Source organism: Gavia stellata, chromosome 18 (assembly GCF_030936135.1).
Source record: "Gavia stellata isolate bGavSte3 chromosome 18, bGavSte3.hap2, whole genome shotgun sequence".
In the NCBI taxonomy this organism is placed as follows: domain Eukaryota; kingdom Metazoa; phylum Chordata; class Aves; order Gaviiformes; family Gaviidae; genus Gavia; species Gavia stellata.
In genome coordinates this window covers 2,196,538-2,214,114 of record NC_082611.1, presented here as the reverse complement: position 1 = coordinate 2,214,114, position 17,577 = coordinate 2,196,538, and the positions used below count along the sequence as shown (strand labels likewise).

Sequence of the window (17,577 nt, the reverse complement as noted above, 5' to 3'; positions counted from 1 at the left end):
ACTGTTCTCTTTATTAGCAGAAACCAAACACAGAACCACTAGGCAGGAACTGCATAGAGATCTTCCAGGTCACTTAATTTGCTTGTCACTGTTGGAAAGCTGTGAGCAAGTCCCATATATTCTAAAACATTTTTCTGCTCATATAAATGGAAATGTTCATGAGCCTCTTCTGAAGTCCAATTAAGAGATGTGACAGCTGCAGGCACCACCCAGGCCATGCAGAAGGTTGGAAACAATGCGTCAGCTTCCTTAAAACTCCAAACAAATGCAGTTCCTTTCCGAAAATGTCCTCTTTTATTTCCCAGAGTCAAAGGATTCAACATCGCTTATGAGTCCCTTTCACCTTCCAACAAAATCGACATATATAACAGCTACATTAAAACCTACCTGAGCCAACAATCACATTCAACAGGTAACAGCACTAAAGAAGAAAATAATTCTAAAGCCCAAAGGATAGAGAGGGATCACAGAGTTTCTTTCCAGGCTACAAAATACCAAGTCATGGGTTCCTACCTTCGCTCAGCTCTCCATGTGGCTGGAGCAGGAACAGAGCAGGTCCAGACTTGATTTTAAGTCTCCTTGGAGCTGATCCTCTCTGTGGGTTCCACTTGCACTGCATGGGGATATTTCCCAGAGTTAGAATTGGCTCCAATATTGTCTCTTAATTCAAGAAATAATCTAAAACAGTCAGCCCCCACAGGAATGGTGTCCTACTTCTGTGCCTTTCATTAGCATCATCACAGCTGCCCTGAAAGGACATAGGTTGTCTTAGTTTGTAACACTGCCTTGTCAATAGACCTGTAGTTTTTTTTCCTCTTTCTAGGGATTGCCTGTGACATCCAAAGAGGAATGAGAAACTGGATTGAGATAAATCTTGGGAAATTCATAGAACAATCCTCCACACAAGATCTTGTTCACTTCAATGCCAAATTTAAGGTACTGAGCTGAAAGTCTGTACAGAGTGACCAGCAATGCTATAGTTCATTCTTGGTAACAACATGTTGTACTGAGCTTCAAAGGAATTAAGATTTCCTACACAAAGGCCAAATCATAGCCCAAGATGTCATCAGATTTGCCTTCATCTACCCCATCATGGTCACCAATATATTCACAGGCCTTGATCCAGAAGAAAGGAACATAACACATAGCAAAATTGAGCACTGCTGCTAGCACTGCCTTGGAGACACCACCACCTCCATGTAGAGCAGGGCCAGGTTCTTGCACAACCCCACCTGCACTTTGCCTGGGAACAGCTAACACGATCCAAGCCTTGCTGAACAGCTTAAAAGTCTCTACTATGTATCTACTGAATGAGCAACTCCACATAGTTTTGTATGAATGCACCTAATTCTTGTATTACTATTTTTTCTGTGTAGGAACTAAGTGCTCAGAGCCTGAAAGATTTGCTGGGACCTAATTTTGGGTTTCACCTTGAAGCAGGATATTCACAACAGCCATCAGCAGGTGAGTGACAGAGGACTTAGGAATACCATCAAGTTCTCCATTTGTTTAGAATGCAAACAAATTCCAAAAAGGCTTTTATCTGCATAGCAAAAGCACACGAAAAGGTTATTCCTTGTCTGCCTGACGGCAGATTCTCTCCTACTGCACAGAAAATAATAGCTTGTCACATGAAAGAAAGGATGTGCCAGATTTTGCAGTGGGATCTCCTGGCATACGCTCTGCTGTAAGCTCAGTATCCCTGCACAGAATACCGCGTATAGGGTCAATTGGAAAGTCACACTGGGTCACACTTAGTTTGCTGTGAAGGAGCAGCAGGACTGTTGCACGCCACATGTCCCTCAGTGCTTTGCACAACCGAATTGTAACTGACTTCGCAGATGACTTTCACTCCTTCCCTTGGGAGTCTGCTCCACTAGTAGAATATTTCCAAATGGGCTTATGGGAAAGCTATCAGCAGGTGGAACGGTTATTCCACACCCTTGAACAGATCATTGTCTCTGCGGACAATCTCTGCGGATTCAGAACTGATTAGGTGCCTTAATATTTATTTCAGCACCTCCTGTAACCGGAAGGGCGACAACATATATGAAAAACCACACGTTTCAGATTTTTTACTGTGTTCTCCCCCTCTGGCTACTATTGTTTTGTAAGATTATATCCTACCCCTAAATGATAAGGTATTCTAGCACAGAGAAAGCTACACAACACTAAAATCAACAATGGCATTTACTTTCTTCAGAGCTCATCGCTTCTTAACAATAACCTAGAGGTGCAATTGCAGGATGTTAAAGTCATAGAGAAATCTGCAGAGTCTGGTGCATTTGTTGGTAAAGTACGTTGTCCGGAGCCCCGTCTTCACATCTTAACCAGGGCTTTTGAAGCTGCAAGGACAAAACCCAACAGTACGTTCAGGATCAGGCCCTAGACACTACCAGTTTCTCCTTGCATTCTGCCTGCAGCTATGCCTGGAAATTACACGCAGTTCTGCTTATTAACAGCACATTGCATTCAGCACTTTCCATCTAGGTACCTCAGGGTACTTCCACAAACAGTGCAAAGACTTTTTTTGCTAAATAAAGCTCCTGTTAATATGTATTAGGTTGCATCTGTAAGGCCCAAATTTGCAAGGCTTTCCTTGAAACACCATTCACATAGGGAAATCTCCAAGCAGGCTCTGCAATCAAGAAGATGCCAAGTTCTCAACCAGACAGCACTACAGCCTTACCAGCAACCTCGAAAAATTGTTACACTGCTTTCTCCACCGCTTCTCATGTAAATAAAACTGTTTCCTTCAAAGAACTAATAATTTCTCACACTGGGCTTTGAACCTCTAATACACACACATCACACATTTGCATGAACACAGCAAGGCGTTCAGGGAGGATTTACAGCTTGAAATCCCCATACCACATAGGCAGGAACCTCACCAGCTGCCACCCGGGTGGGAGAGCAGTCCCAAGAAGGGTGACGGGTATCCAGGCCACCCCCACAAGCTCGAGGGCTTTGAGGATTTGCTCTCTGCAAAAACAAGAAGCAGCCCAGCACAGGCATCACGCTGTTTATAAGCCCAAGGGCCATGATACCTCCCTCTCTATAATGCCTACCTCTTACCTCAGCTTAATACACTTTCCACCGTAGCCTATAAATCAACAAATGCCCTGCCCTTTCGGCAGAACGGCCCTGCCTCAGCCACCTCGCCCGCCATGATTCCCGCCCTTCCTCACAGACCGCCTTGCGCCTGCGCGCTCACCCCCCCGCGCAGCGGCGGGAGGACGCCCCGCTCTGCCAGCACATGCGCATCTCCGCCCGCCTTCCTTTCCGGCAGTGTGGCCTTTCTCCTTTTACGACAGTGTGGCAGCCCACGCCCCCTCCGCTGGCTGCCGCGCTCGGCGGCGGCGCGGCCGGGATGGCGTCTCCCTTCAGCGGGGTGCTGCAGCTGACGGACCTGGATGATTACATCGGGCCCTCCCAGGTGGGTGCGAGCTGGGGGCGGCGGGGGCCGGGGGCGGGGGCCGGGGGCGGGGGCCGGGGAGCGGCCGCGGCCCTCTGACGGGGCGGCCCGGCCCTGCGCCCGCCCCGGGGTCGGCCCCGGCAGCGCCGCCGGGGGAGGGTGGGAAGATGGCGCTGAGGGGAGGTGGGTGACAGCCCTGGCCGTGCCGCCGGCGGGACAGCAGCTCTCGGCCTGGGCAGGGCCCCTCGGCCTGGCAGCGAGAGGGAGGCGGCACGGGGGGCCGAGGGGCCGAGGCCGGCTGCCTTTCAGATGTCCTTCGGGTGCTGTTGAATAAAATGGTGGTGAAAGGCAAAACCCACGGAGATCCCTCGCTGTCTCCTCCAGCCAGTGCGCTGGGAGCGGAGAGGGCAGCAGCGCTATCGGTGCGAACCTCTGTAAGCAGCTAAAGAGAGAAATCTTGGCCCAGCAGCCGGTTGGTCATTCCCACCCCGATCTGGAAACTGCTCTATTAAATGTTAATCTAGACCCCCCCAAAAAAAAAGCTTAAGCCTAAACAAGTTTCCTTGCACACTACTCAACCGCACAGATGCTCATGCCAGCGTACAGGAGCGGGTGGCAGGGAGGTGGGGGCGAGCAGCAAGGATGAGTCAAGACTATTGCTTTCGGAGTCTTCAAGCACCAGCGAAAGCATAAAATACTAATCCTGGAGGTATTTGCTGACAAGTACAGCAGAAAAACTATCCTGAAATGAGATCAGTGGAATGGGGCGTAGCAAACCCCATTAACTCTCCTTGCAGTACTTGGATTTCCTAGTGAAGTCTTTCACATAAATAATGCGACCAGCTTTTCTGTTTCAAGTAGAGATCGTTGCTTGTTTTATTCAGTGAGCATAACTGGAGAATCATAATGACTTGTTCCTGCTAGTCTCTGAATCCTGCAAAATGTAGTAAAGCTGGATTAATTGGGGGGGGGGGGGGGGGTGGAAATTGAAGATGTTGGCAGAGCAAGGATTGTAAAAGAAAATCCTAGCTGTAGAAGTAGGACAAGGAGTCATAAGGTGCCTAAACAATAAAAGTCACACAAAATGCAAAAACACCCTTGAGACTTCGTCACATAACAATACAGAAAACTGGAAGCAGTCCATCTGAGGTCGTCAGAGTCCTTTCGACATTAAATGAAACTTCATTGGCACTAGCCACATGTTGACTGTAGTGACCACGCCTCCATCGGTTAAAATTTGCAATGAAGAATGCACGATCATCTGCAAGATTTTAGAGAGGGGGATTGTGCCGGCAAGCCTCTGTTCCTTTCAAAGCTCTGTAAAACACAGCTGTGTTCTTCAGAAAGAACAGCAAAATTGTCCTCTCTTTGTGGTATGATGCTGGAAAAGTGTTCCTTCTGTAAAAAAGGGGTAAGCAGTTTTCGCTTTTACATTTTCCCGTGGTGGTTGTAGATGCTGTAAGTAAATCCAGCATAGCTTAAGGGAGAGTAAGCAACATTCACTCTAGAACTAGTGTTTGGGTTTGATCATTCTAGTTTCTATTAAATCTACCTCTTCCACACTTCGTTGCTCACCTCTTCACTTTTGGGCTTTATTTCTTTTTCAGGAATGTATCAAACCTGTAAAAGTGGAAAAAAAGCCTGGAAAAGCAGCAGCTAAGATCAGAATTGAAGCAGATGGAAGCTATTTTCAGATCAATCAGGTATGTGTGATTTTTCTTCATTATTGGGTAAAATACCCAGAAAACGTGAGTGTGGTGTTAAGTATTTGAATAGTCTACAGCTATGTAATGCCTCAAAGAGAACTGAGATGTCTGTTAGAAAAGCGTCTCTATTGCTGTCAATGTTCTCGTATCTTTGTTCCAAAGTCCAACTTTTTAATTGCCCGGTTTTACAAGCAGTAATTCCGATTTTGTGTCAATCTTTTATGCTCAGAATCACTGACATGAATTAGCAATGATTTTCAGTATAAGAGCAGATAAGCTGAGAAGTCTATTTTACCATCAATACTTAAGTTTTAGCAATTCCTAGATTATTTGAGACAGTGTATTTTCTTATTGCATTATGGCATACAGCGGAGTGCTCACTCACAAAGAGATTCAAATAGATACTCTTTAAATTTTGCTCTGATTTTTTTTAACAATATTTCAAATTATTTGATAAATGGCCTGCAGAATTCTTAACCCTCCTGCTTACAAAATTAATGCTGAGTTTTGGAGAATTATGTTCCTGTTTACACAGAAAAGATTAGCATTTCTTAGTTAAGCAAGCTGGGAATTCATCTAGACACGATACTTTTAATTTTAAGCAGTTGATGACCTTTTGACATAAAAAAAGGGGATACAGCACTTCCAAAGAAGTCTGGTTTCTTATTTTAAAATTTTAATTTAGTAGTACCTAATTGCTTGGTCTGTTTCTGACTCTGAAGTGAAGTTTAAGAGGAGAGTCTCATGGGAAAACTGACTTATTCAGGTCAAATATTATGAAAAAGACTTCCTTCCAGTGGCAAGCCACACACTGTCTTGGATATGCTGCCATACAGCTCCATGTAAGTTTTGCACACAGAAAGACTGCAGAACACTCAGTATCAATTAAAAATGTTAGCGAGCTTGTGGTCTGGTTACACAATCTGTTTAGAAGGAGTGAAATTCAAGTTCCTGTGAAGAAACAGCTCCAGTACCATTCAATAACATGAGCAGCATCTGATAGAGGTGACAAAGCTGGCATGCTTTCTCCAGCGTAATATTCAATGCACACTGGAGACTGGCGCTTAAAGGCTTAGAATCTCTGTGGTCTACAGTTTTGTGGTTAAAATAGCAGCTGCAATCTGTAGCATGTTAGCCATGCTAACCCAGTCTTCAGCCACCCACAAGTTAAAAAAATGAGCAAGATGATAGATCCTATTTGCTTCTGGGATAGTATAATTTCAGTGTTTTGGAGCAATATCAGCCCACCAGAGAGCACAAATAATTGTGGCTTAAGTAACTGTTCTGTATTTGACTAAAGTTATGTTCTCAGTCTTGCTAAAATTTTCCTGAAGTTCCTCAGCCTATGTGCATCTGTGTGACAAATAATCCTTGTAAAAGCAGCAAACTTCAAAGATACTTGTCTTCCTCCTCATTTTACTAAAAATAAAAGATACTTTTTTTTAATGATAAACCAAGAGCATAAAAAGGGCAACATCTTTGTCACTAAATATAGTAAAGGTGGGAAATCTGCTACCTAATTCTACACTGTGATCAGAACTGAGTCTAATCTGTTTCTTTATAGGATGGAGGAGCACAAAAACTGGAAAAGGCTAAAATTACTTTGAATGACTGTTTAGCTTGTAGTGGCTGCATTACATCAGCGGAGAGTGTTTTAATCACTCAACAGAGCCATGAAGAGCTGTGCAAAATGCTAACTTTTAACAAGGTAGGTGACAAGTCATGGCTAGGTAGGCTGCAGAGTTTGGAAGTCTTAATAGATTGGTATGATGCATCTGCAGAAGTGTGTGGAAACAGCACAGATAAAAATTAATTTCAGAGATCTGAAGGATCTGAGGACGTTCTCAGTGCATTGTTGTGTTTTTTCCAATTTTAAAAGTAATCATGGGTTTGGAAAGGACCTTTAATGTAGTAAGTTACTGACTTCAGAGTTAAGCTGGGAGATACTTTCTGATGCTCTAGTGTGCTGAAAGTTCTGCATGTGCCGTATTAACATTGTCTGAACAGTGTTGTTCATTTGTTTTTTTTCAAAGACTGCCGCTCCCAATGAACAGAAATTGGTGGTGGTTTCTGTTTCACCGCAATCCAGAGCTTCACTAGCTGCAAGATATAAAATGGGTGTTCTGGAAACAGCAAAGAAGTTGACCTCATTCTTAAAGAGTTTAGGCAAGTGTGGTATTGCGTTCTGTTAATTGCAGAGGGGACTGCTGGGGTATATGTTCAGCATAACTGTTACGAGCGCACAAGGTTGATGTGATTTAAGCGCCCCACGGACTCACAATGTTTCGTAATTGGCATTAGCTAAAATGCAAACTGTCTACAACCTTCAGTCGCATAATAAACTTGGAGTGATGGAAAGAAGGAACTTTGCATTTTAGATTTGCAGTCCTCCTCTCACTTTTCTCGTCTTACTGTGCTTACATGCTAGGGAAAAAGGTTCACTCTCAACTGCAGAGATTGATACCTGTAAATAAGATATAAATAAGCTTGAATCCAGTTTGACTGGAGGCTTTTTGTTGTAGTTTCCCGTATCTTGCGAATTTTAACACAGATGCTGTACTGCCTAGGTGTGCACTATGTATTTGATACGACTTTCTCAAGAAACTTCAGCCTGTTGGAGAGCCAGCAAGAGTTTGTAAAACGCTTTCGAAAGCAATCTGAAAACAAAAAGGCTTTGCCAATGCTAGCTTCTGCCTGTCCAGGTATGGTATTAAATTAGTTATGGAAATAATAAAATGGCATATGAAGAGTACACTACAACAAAAATTCAGAAAGCTAGTCAGAAAAGTTTAAATGGATAAATTTACTTAGAGGATTACTCTCTTCACAATACAAAGAGATCTTGGTGTTAATAGCAGTAATGATCTGTACAGTTACCTAATGAGCTCTCTAAAATGGATTTTGTGTTGCACTTCCTTTGCTTTTTGTGCTGAGACCAAAAACAGTTATTAATGGGTACTAAGCCTGGGGTTGGGGGGAGGGTGAGCAGACTGAAGGGCTGCTTGTTATTTTTAATTTAATTTATTAATTACACTCTTATCAGGTTGGATCTGCTACGCAGAGAAAACCCATGGCAGTTTCATCATTCCTTATATCAGTACCACCAAGTCTCCTCAGCAGGTCATGGGCTCCTTGGTCAAGGGCTATTTTGCGGAACAGCAGGTAAGGGTCTGAAGTATACTATGCTTCATGGCAAACTGCTAAAATTGAATGCTTTAAGCTCATTTTTTTTTTATTTTGCTACACGTTACACGTTAGAGTTTAAAGGTAAAAATTATCTTGCAGAACCCAGCAAAGGCAGCATCTTTCTCAGTTCTATTTTATCTAATGAGAAGTTAGCAAGCAGGGCAGTAACACTAAGCTCATGCTGTATGGACTACTTAAAACCTCTGCATGTTATTTGGGAAGGCTAGAGAAACTTATTTTTCAGTGTCCTTGTGCTCCCATCTTGTCTGTGTGTGGTATTTTCATGTTGTTTAAAGTTGGTGAATAACTTAAAATAAATCACCCTAAGACAAAACTTCAGTCAGTGCATACGTGCAGATCATGTCTTTTCTAAAAATTACTTGCTTGTTCCCAACTTTATGTTCTGTTTCAGTTTGACTTAGTTCTCTTCTCAGTCTTTAACCTTTGGAATCTTTCCAAATGTAAATTTGATATTTAAAGACTAGAGTTATACTAATAGCCTAGATTTGTCCAGTAAAAAACTTAAACACCACTTCTGATTGTATGATTTATTGTCCATTAATGAGCAGTGGTTTAACACTTGCATTAAGTAAATGCTGACATCTGCATACTTGTTACAAAAATTGGCAGCAACTAAGAATATTTGGCACAAGATACTGAAACCACGGCCTTGAGTCAATGACTTGTTTCCTTGGCCTGTACTTATTTCTTGGATGGTCGTGAGGTTTTTGTCCGACGCCAGATTATTTCTTAGTTGCTGATGCAGGGGCTGGGTTTTCGTAGCTTGGAGGAAGCATATCCTCTAACTGCATAATTAGGAATTCACTTCACTGACTGACTTTGTTTGGATCATCTACCCTAGCAAAAGGCGGGGGGGCACCTGTGAAAGACCATACTGCTGACACTTGCTACAAACTAAAATGGGGTTCTAGGAGATAAATAATTTAACATATATATAAATGTGTGTGTGTATATATACACACACACACATATATATAAAAATAAAAGTTCAGTAATATTGGAGAGTATTTCCAGAGGCATGCTGGCATTAGTTTCACCATTCTCATTTTTGCCTGGGAAACATCTCTGTCAAGATAGGTTTGGTATGGGCCAATCCAACTGCACAGCTTTGCCTTTCTTCCAGCACTTAACACCTAACCAGATATACCACGTCACAGTGATGCCCTGTTATGACAAAAAGCTAGAGGCTTCAAGGCCAGACTTTTTCAACCAAGAGTACCAAACTCGTGATGTGGACTGTGTAATCACCACAGGTAAGCAGAGCCAGAGGTAGTCCAGCTAATTTCTGTAAGCCTCAGAGCAAGGCGTTTCCTAGTTTTAATAACACTTTGTCCCTGATAGAGGACATAGCGTATGGATATTGCTGTATAATTACACTTTACTTAAGCAAATCACATCCTGGTAAAGATTGCAGATGCAGTCTTACATACTTATTTGGGGATTTTGTTTTCCTTTATCCTCAAAATAAGAAATTTTTATATCTGTGGTTCTGTTTTAGGAGAAGTGCTAAAGTTGTTGGAACAAGAAGGAGCATCTCTATCAGATGTAGATCCTGCTCCTTTGGATACCATGTAAGAACAAAATCTCATTTGCATCTTCAGTCATGTTCTTTTTCATCCAGTGTTTATAGAGTTCTTCAACAGAATTTGCCTTTCCATTACTGTTCTACACAAGGCTGCATGTGTTTGCATTTGAGTTGTTTACTTGTGTCACTTGAATCGGTACAATTGTGCATTAAAATACTTAATCTACAGAATATGATGAATTTCCACTTTTGGAGAATCTGTAACTGTTTGTTCTAGATTTTAGTAGTCCGAGGATTAGCAGCTCTCACTGTGAATCAGCAGGATTGCTAGAATTAGCTCAGTAAGAGTATAGTGGCAAAATAATTGTGCAGAGAAGTACAAATTGCATGACAGTCATTTACTTCAGTTACTGTTACTCACAGTATAGCTGGTGGAATCCCACAAAAAAAAAAAAATCTATCTGCAAACTTTGAAAAGTGAAAGAATCTACATCACTGATGAAAGAGTTTGCTAAAAGCCAGCCTGTTATTGCACTGTACTCAGTTTGCTTGTACCTGTTCCTGGTTATCAGAGCCACTGTAAGGATTCCAGATTTAAAGCATAAATAAGAAATATTTAGGTCACTCAGCTAATCTCTAGGAGTCCTTATTTGTAAAAAAATGAGATCTAAAACATGTGCAAACCAGATGAGACTTCAGTTGCTTCAACTGAAAAGTAACATCTGGTTAAGTGACAACTGCACGGAGATCTAAGTGACTACGGAAACATTAAAATCACATTTTACTCATCTAAATTGACATGCAGTGGTGGTTCTGCACTGAACGCTAAACCAAAGCATTCTCTTCTTCAGTTTAAAAGAAGTGTTTTTGTAGCACTTTGCACATTAATAAACAGAAAGGCTACATGTGCGACAACCTTTAAGAATTATAAAAGATGATCAAGTATATGATGCAAAAATTTACTGCTCAGGCTCCTTAAGTTTTTAGGAGAGATTTTGATACCCCAAATATGCAGCATCTAGAATGTGACACTAGTCTGTTTTCAGCTGTACCCCTTGCAGATGTGACACTCTTGTTTTAAAATTTGGTTTATTTCTAAATAGGCTTCAAGTCTTTCTAATACAGCCAAGCGCCACTGGTGGCCTTTGCTCAAGAATTGCCTGATCAGCACACATATGTTGACAGAGCTATGAAGGGAAGTGTCCTTACGTGTGGCCTATTTCCTAGATTAGTTTTAATTGTTATAAACATTGATCACTCCTGTGCCTCTGAAAAAAAGGAGAATGTGAGGTAGAGATGGTCTATTGCCATCCAATCCCTTTCATGTAAGGACTTCATTTAAAAAAGCGATTTAAAAGAACGTGCATGCCCAGAGCCTTGGTTTCTTTCTGCTACGTTTCAGTGGATTGGTAGGTGTAGGTTTGACATAGCACATTTACTAGCACAGATCTATGTATGCACACGTTTTTCAGGACTAAAAAGACTACGTCTTTTTCTGACATAGCATATGCACAGGTTGCTTTCATATCAAAAAAGAAAAGTATCCTCAGCTCTAATAAACATCTGCATGGTTGAGTCCCGAAAGTACAACTTCAAAAGTTGCTCATGTAAACAAGTACTTCTGTTTTACCTGCTTTATTGTTACACCACTAACAGAAAATTGAGGAGAAAAAAGGGTTCTGAAGGGTTTGGGTTCCCTTAGGAAATGACATTATAGAAGTGTCAGTTATAATGTAGAACTGAATGTCTAATTACTTGATAAAAATCTCTGGCCAACTTCTTAGGCGTACATTCTGAGCGGTAGGCCTCATGCTTGTGGTGATAAAGCGCCTCTATAACCTTTTGCTAGCTTTAACATACTCAGTAAATTGACTAGTTACAAACAGCACGTATTCCTCAGAACTTGGAGCATTCACATAAGCAGTCCAGCGGCTGTTGTTCTGCTTTATCCTCCAGCACGTGGAAAAGCCCATTAAGAGGTTATTACGTTTGGCAGCAAGAATGAGACAAAGTGCCAGAAATCCCAGGACTTTTGCTGGTATAACCGTTTGCTCCAGGCCAGCGCTGAAGCTTACTGGCAGCCTCATTTTAAGAGAGTAGCAGTACGTGAGGCCAGACACACTGAAACATTTTGTTAATGAAGCTTAGTTCCTGTAAACAAGATCAAATTAAAAATAGTTTCTGAGGGTGATTGCAGGCTAAAGTGTTGCCTTCTGCAGTTCTTCCAAAGCTGAGATTTTATCTGCAAGAGGCAACATCTTCGATTTGACTTGAAACTGTTTGGCCTGAATTCAAGTGTTTTCCCTTCTGCAGCTGTTAGGAGGAGAATGCAAGTGTCACTGCCTGATGAGCGCTTATAAGCAGATCCCTCATCTTGTTATTCTCTCATAACAAAAGCTATTGTTGTGGCTTCCATCTGGTGAGCTATTCTCAAGGAACACCATCTTGACCTCTGAATAGTTGGTTGTGTTTTGGCATGTCAGCGAGATGGAATTATTCATGCCAAACTAGAATTACAGAACTTACGTTAACATAGTTGTTCAACACCAAATATGTGTTGAACTTGAACCAGGATATCACTGAGGACAGCCGTGTATGGAGGAAATGTCCTGGCATCGTTAGGTTTGTTCACCTTTGTTACCTAACTTTAAGCACATGAAACCACAGCAACACGGATTTCATCTCTCCGTGCTTGTGATCAAAGCACTAATACCTCCCAGGAGCGTTCTCTCACGTCCCAGCAACCACATCTAAAGTAGCTGTTTTCAAAAAACATGTTGTAACAGAGAAGTAGAGCTTTCAATAATGAACTCCGCTTTCGTTGATGTTGCAGAAAAGCTTTAGCACTGATGAGACGTCTCTTGACTGAGACAGGACTTCTGCTAGGTTGTGTTCTCCAAGAGAAGCATAGGTTGCACAGACCCCTACCACCATTGCTTCATTATTTCCCTCTTCCCATTTCTAAGTGTAACCCAGGATGTTTGTAGAGGTATTGAACAGGAAGCTAACAAAATACGCTTGTAACTCAAACATTCCCAAACATATTTTTCATGCGTGAAGGTTAAGCTGGCAGTGCATGGGTCAGGCCTTGTGGCATGTGACAGTATTTCAACTGAGCTTGACCCAAAGGATGCTAGGCAGCACAGGGTTAAATCTGCTGGGCTCTGAAGCTATAAATAGCTGGTTCCCAGGAGAAAGGGAAAAGCCAGGAGCTCAAAGGGAGCTGGTCTGTGGCTTGTTCTGTTGCTTTTGAGTCCCCTGGACCTTCGCATTTGTGCTGGCTGTTCTGTTTTATCAAAGATTCCCCTGGAACTGCTTCCTTCCTGCCTTCCCCCAGGTTCAGTAGTGCTGCAGAAGAGGAGCTCGCTAGCCACGCTGGAGGCGGTTCTGGTGGCTATTTGGAGCACATATACAAGTACGCAGCCAAGGAACTCTTTGGAATTCAAGTGGATACAATTCAGTACAAACCTTTAAAGTAAGAAGTTGAAAGTCTTACAGAAAGCACTATTTTTATTGCAATTCTGTTCATGCTGTTATCTTGCTGATGGGCTGAAACTTTCTTTGCAATGTTAAACATTTTACTTCAAGGCATGGGAATTGGCTTCTCACTCCCACAGCTGCTGAGCGATAAATCAGCCAGCACTCCATGCGGCCTTTCCCTTGGAGACTTCTAGCCCCTTCACCACCCACACACTTTATTTTGGCCTGACGGATTTTCCCAGTATCAAGTTGCAGACAATTTTTAGAGTAATTTAGAAGACAGAGCTCACATGGATCTGGGCTTCTTCACCTGCAGTCAGACCAGTAAAAGTAGTTGTGTTACTAATCTAGCGATCAGAGAGCAGAAAATCTTGTGTCAGGATTTTGGAGCTCTGTTTTAACTATGTTGTGGAAGGCAGAAAACAAGTCACTTGAGTTTGAGCATAGAGGCTCATTCAGCTGAGATTCCTGCTAGCTTCCCAGGTATAATATTAACATACTATTTGCAATGAATTACGTCCCTGATTAGCAACATTTATGTTTAGGATTCACTGGTCCGGGAAGCAGAAAGAACAGTCCCCGAGAGTCTCAATATGAAATACTTGATAAAAGTCAAATTACTTACTCTTTTATCAGGAACAGGTATTTCCACTAACCTTAGGAGTCTGGAAGTTTTCAATAATGGTTTGCTCCCTGGTTTTATGACCCACTGCAATTTGAAAGTTTCCTCAGTGGCCTCACTAATGTATAAGTTGGCTGAAGCCAACTCAGAAGGCCTATCACAATGAAACTTTTGTTTAGGCACCATTTGCTTAGCTTTTAAGGATTTATTCAACACAGGTGTTCTTCAGCAAACTCAGTTCAGGTGGCAGGTCCTCAAACAAGACTGGAAAAGGATCTGTAAGCTAGCTCCTTCATCATCTGTTTTGTTTGGGTGGCAAAGAACTAGGGCAGCTTTCCTGAATAAGACTTCACAAAGAACTTTGTTTTAGCACAGGGCTCTTTGAAGTTTAAAATAGAAGTTAATTTGGATAAGACATTTTCTCTGCTCTTGTTCCTCAGAAACAAGGACTTCCAGGAGGTGACACTGGAGAGGGATGGAGTAGTCCTGCTCCAGTTTGCTTTGGCCTATGGGTTTCGAAACATACAGAACTTGGTGCAAAAGCTGAAACGAGGGAAATCGCCCTACCACTATGTTGAAGTCATGGCCTGCCCATCAGGTAAGGCAGCACAGGGATTCACAATCCGTAGCTGTAAGAAGCTATATGAAACTATAACTAAAATATAAGAACAATAGGCAATTTCTCACATCCTGAATATTGCGGCAAAGCCTTCAAACTCCTGAGATGTGATAATCACAGCATCAGAATTTCAAAGTTGTTTGTGTGTATGTTTTCCTACCTAGAAGCTAGTAATTCTTCAGGATTTAAGTAATGACAGTTAAATTCCATTGCACAAAATTTGCACAACTAGTGCTTTTAAGGACATCCTCCTGGTTTTCTAAGCTCTTTAGTACACGAGGAGATTCTTCCTCTAAAATTACACAAAATTGACCGTTTTGCTTTTAGAGAATGCTTGCTATGGCTGGTGAGGAAAGTTTCTTTCTGCCTATTTTATTCCCTTTTCCACTTTGTGTGAGCCCTCTTGGTTCTCTTTGCATCCACTAGCAGAGAGCACAGGCAGCTTGAGCTCAGCCTGAAGTGATGCTGAGCTGCCGCACTCTTGGCGCTCCGAGCAACTGCTCTCTCCTCAAGGGCCTGCGCAGTTCCCAGCCCAGAAGGCTGCTCAGCACCAGGACACCGCTTCGGGCAACCACACGCTGCGTAGCTCAACTCATAGCACACCTCTGCTACAACAGCAGGCCCAGAACATATCCCAGGCTTGTTTATCTTACCTTCAGCCGAGACTCCGAGGCTGTTCTCACCTGGATTGTGTTCTGGCCCTTTTCTGGAGGCACAAGATGAGAGCCAGAGCTCCCTGCTTCTTCACCTCTGTCTCCCTGGCACGTCCCAGCCTGCCTCGGCAGCCCTCTCTCACAGCTGAATTAGCGTTGGGGCACACCAGGCCACCAATCTCCCCTCTGGAGCTGCAGCCTGCCCTGCTGGTGTTAGATAACTGGGGAGTAAACCACAATTATAGTGGTGTTTTCATTTCTGTAACTCTTCGCAGGTGCAGAGTAAATTAGCTGTAGTTGGGTTGTTGGGGATTTTTTTCTGATAAAGCTGAAGTACTTTCTAAACTCAGTGATGTTTTCTCACTTTGTTGCACACAGGCTGTTTAAATGGAGGTGGTCAGATCAAACTAGATGGTGAATCCAGCAAGGACCAGCTTCAGCAAGTTGAGAGGCTGTACGAGTCGCTTAAGACTGAAATTCCAGAGAAGAACCGGACTGTAAATGAACTGTATGAGCAGTGGCTGGGTGGCATGGAGTCAGAAAAGGCTGCGAAAGTTTTGCATACAGAGTACCACGCAGTGGAGAAAACGAGCGCTGGATTTAACATCAAATGGTGAAGACTGACGCTGTGAAGCCCAGACAAGGATACTCGGTGCCTTTTGAACTCAATTGTATTTAAGATTCTCAAAAGACAGCTAAAGTTCTGTGCCATCGCTGGGAGTTCACAATTTCTGACTCTCATTAGGGATGAGAGGGTAATGTGCGTATAGGCAGGCAATGTTAATTCCTACGGCTTTATAATTATTGAAGTGAGGTAAATAAAAACCAAACGCTGACTTAAAACACATGTCAAAAGAAGCAGTAGTGCAACCTAGCCTCTGCGCAGTCTTCAAGGACTAAATCTGCATTCCCTTTGCAACCCTCTTCCTACCAGAACTGATGAATTTGAGGTACTGGGGGATTTGGCTTGCACTAGACCGTAGCCTCACTGAGATGAGCTTTATCCTACATGAGAGTATTACTCGTCCAGGTGTTGCTGTATTTTCACAGCCCTAAGTTTTATGGCTGTCTCTTCCGGGATATCCTCATTTAGTTATAAATGGTCTGATTAGACCTTGGGTTGTGTTTTTCCATCTCGCTGACCGTGACTGGCGGCCCTTGAGGTCCCGCTGCGGTATCTGTGCTCTGTCCGAGGGGGTGGGTACCAGCAGCCTGGCATCACGCGAGAAGCGGCATTTCTAGGGCTGTTTTAGTGCCTGCTGGAACATGACGTGAAGGAATGTTTAAGAATAAAAAGCTACAGAGATTTTTTTTTTTTCTTTAATGAGAACAATTGTCTGTAACTGTGGGCAATTACATCTCTCTCTTTCTCTCCCTAAATGCACAGTAGAGAGAGTCACAGAATTGTCACATCTACCCCATCCTCAACAGCCTGTTACTGATGGATCATATCCTTAAATTCAGAGAAAAGAGTTTTTTACAGTGTTTCACTTAAGAAGTTATTGCCAGCTTTCCTTCCAATGAAGGACAAAGTCCTTGGAGTCTCTGAAAGGTGTTACTTTGCAAAAGTTAATAGAAGGTGGCTGTGAGATGTAACCATTACAACAAGTGGTTTACCGAACGATCCAAGAGGTTAGTAAAAACACATCTGCTTTAATGCAGCGTATTACGGTGCCTTGCCAGAAGAGCGATGGATGTGAAACAGATTTGGTCTTTTGTTGCTGGAGATGACGTGTGCTTGTCTTGCTATCTGTATTTTTACATACGGGTATTTTCAGAACTATTTACAGAAAAACAACGAATAACTCTGGTTTGGTCTGTTTAATCTGAATGTCAGTTTTTCTGGAGTTGCAGCACGTATGGGGAGGGGAAGGCAGTTGGGGGGGGATTTGCAGCTGTACCTGAACACGAGGGGAAGGGACAGGGGCAGATGTGGAATCTCTCCTTGTGAGCGCTGTAGCTGCAAGTGAACATCAGCTTAAGAATCGCATTACTGAATCGCTTCGGTACTTCTCCTTTTTCCAGTTACTGCTACGTGAGGAAGAAGGACAGTGCAGAAAGTAGAGTTAAGTGGACGAAAACTGAAAACAAAGCTGCCCCACTGCTTTGTTCCTTCAGAGTAAATACAGACAGCTGGAGCTGGTTACTGCATCTAGCCCAGACTGAACCCTTGCCCGGCCCCTCTTCAAAGATAAGCCTCACCTTGAGCCTAGGGCTGTCAAAAAGCAAAGCCCTCAGACCTCGCCCTGCCTCTTGTAACGGCTTCTCTGGCAGGACTGGCCTCTGTCCTTCTCAACGCCTCCTCCGCTCTTTATTAAAAGTAAACCAACAGTGTAGAAGACTTCTTTTT

General features: G+C 42.9%; 1 protein-coding gene across 2 annotated transcripts; it reads left to right on the top strand.

Annotated features, from left to right (window-relative positions):
* The first annotated feature begins 3,370 nt into the window (after positions 1 to 3,370).
* CIAO3 (cytosolic iron-sulfur assembly component 3) lies at positions 3,371 to 16,951 on the top strand. 2 transcript variants are annotated; one of them, XM_059826257.1, is made up of 11 exons: positions 3,371 to 3,436; positions 5,023 to 5,118; positions 6,686 to 6,829; positions 7,155 to 7,287; positions 7,689 to 7,823; positions 8,165 to 8,283; positions 9,452 to 9,581; positions 9,827 to 9,899; positions 13,191 to 13,328; positions 14,396 to 14,553; positions 15,606 to 16,951. In XM_059826257.1, the coding sequence occupies exons 1-11, from the start codon at positions 3,371 to 3,373 to the stop codon at positions 15,842 to 15,844; spliced, it is 1,431 nt and encodes a 476-aa protein (XP_059682240.1). In that variant the 3' UTR covers positions 15,845 to 16,951. The 2 variants fall into 2 exon arrangements, with proteins under 2 accessions (XP_059682240.1, XP_009812425.1); XM_009814123.2 differs by lacking the exon at positions 3,371 to 3,436 and adding an exon at positions 4,712 to 4,826.
* Positions 16,952 to 17,577: the final 626 nt, after the last annotated feature.

Coding starts and splice junctions, on each gene's coding strand:
- CIAO3 (XM_059826257.1), top strand. CDS start 3,371: ATGGCGTCTCCCTTCAGCGGGGTGCTGCAGCTGACGGACCTGGATGAT. Junction 5,119..6,685: donor GCTATTTTCAGATCAATCAG/GTATGTGTGATT, acceptor GTTTCTTTATAG/GATGGAGGAGCACAAAAACT. Junction 9,900..13,190: donor CCTGCTCCTTTGGATACCAT/GTAAGAACAAAA, acceptor GCCTTCCCCCAG/GTTCAGTAGTGCTGCAGAAG.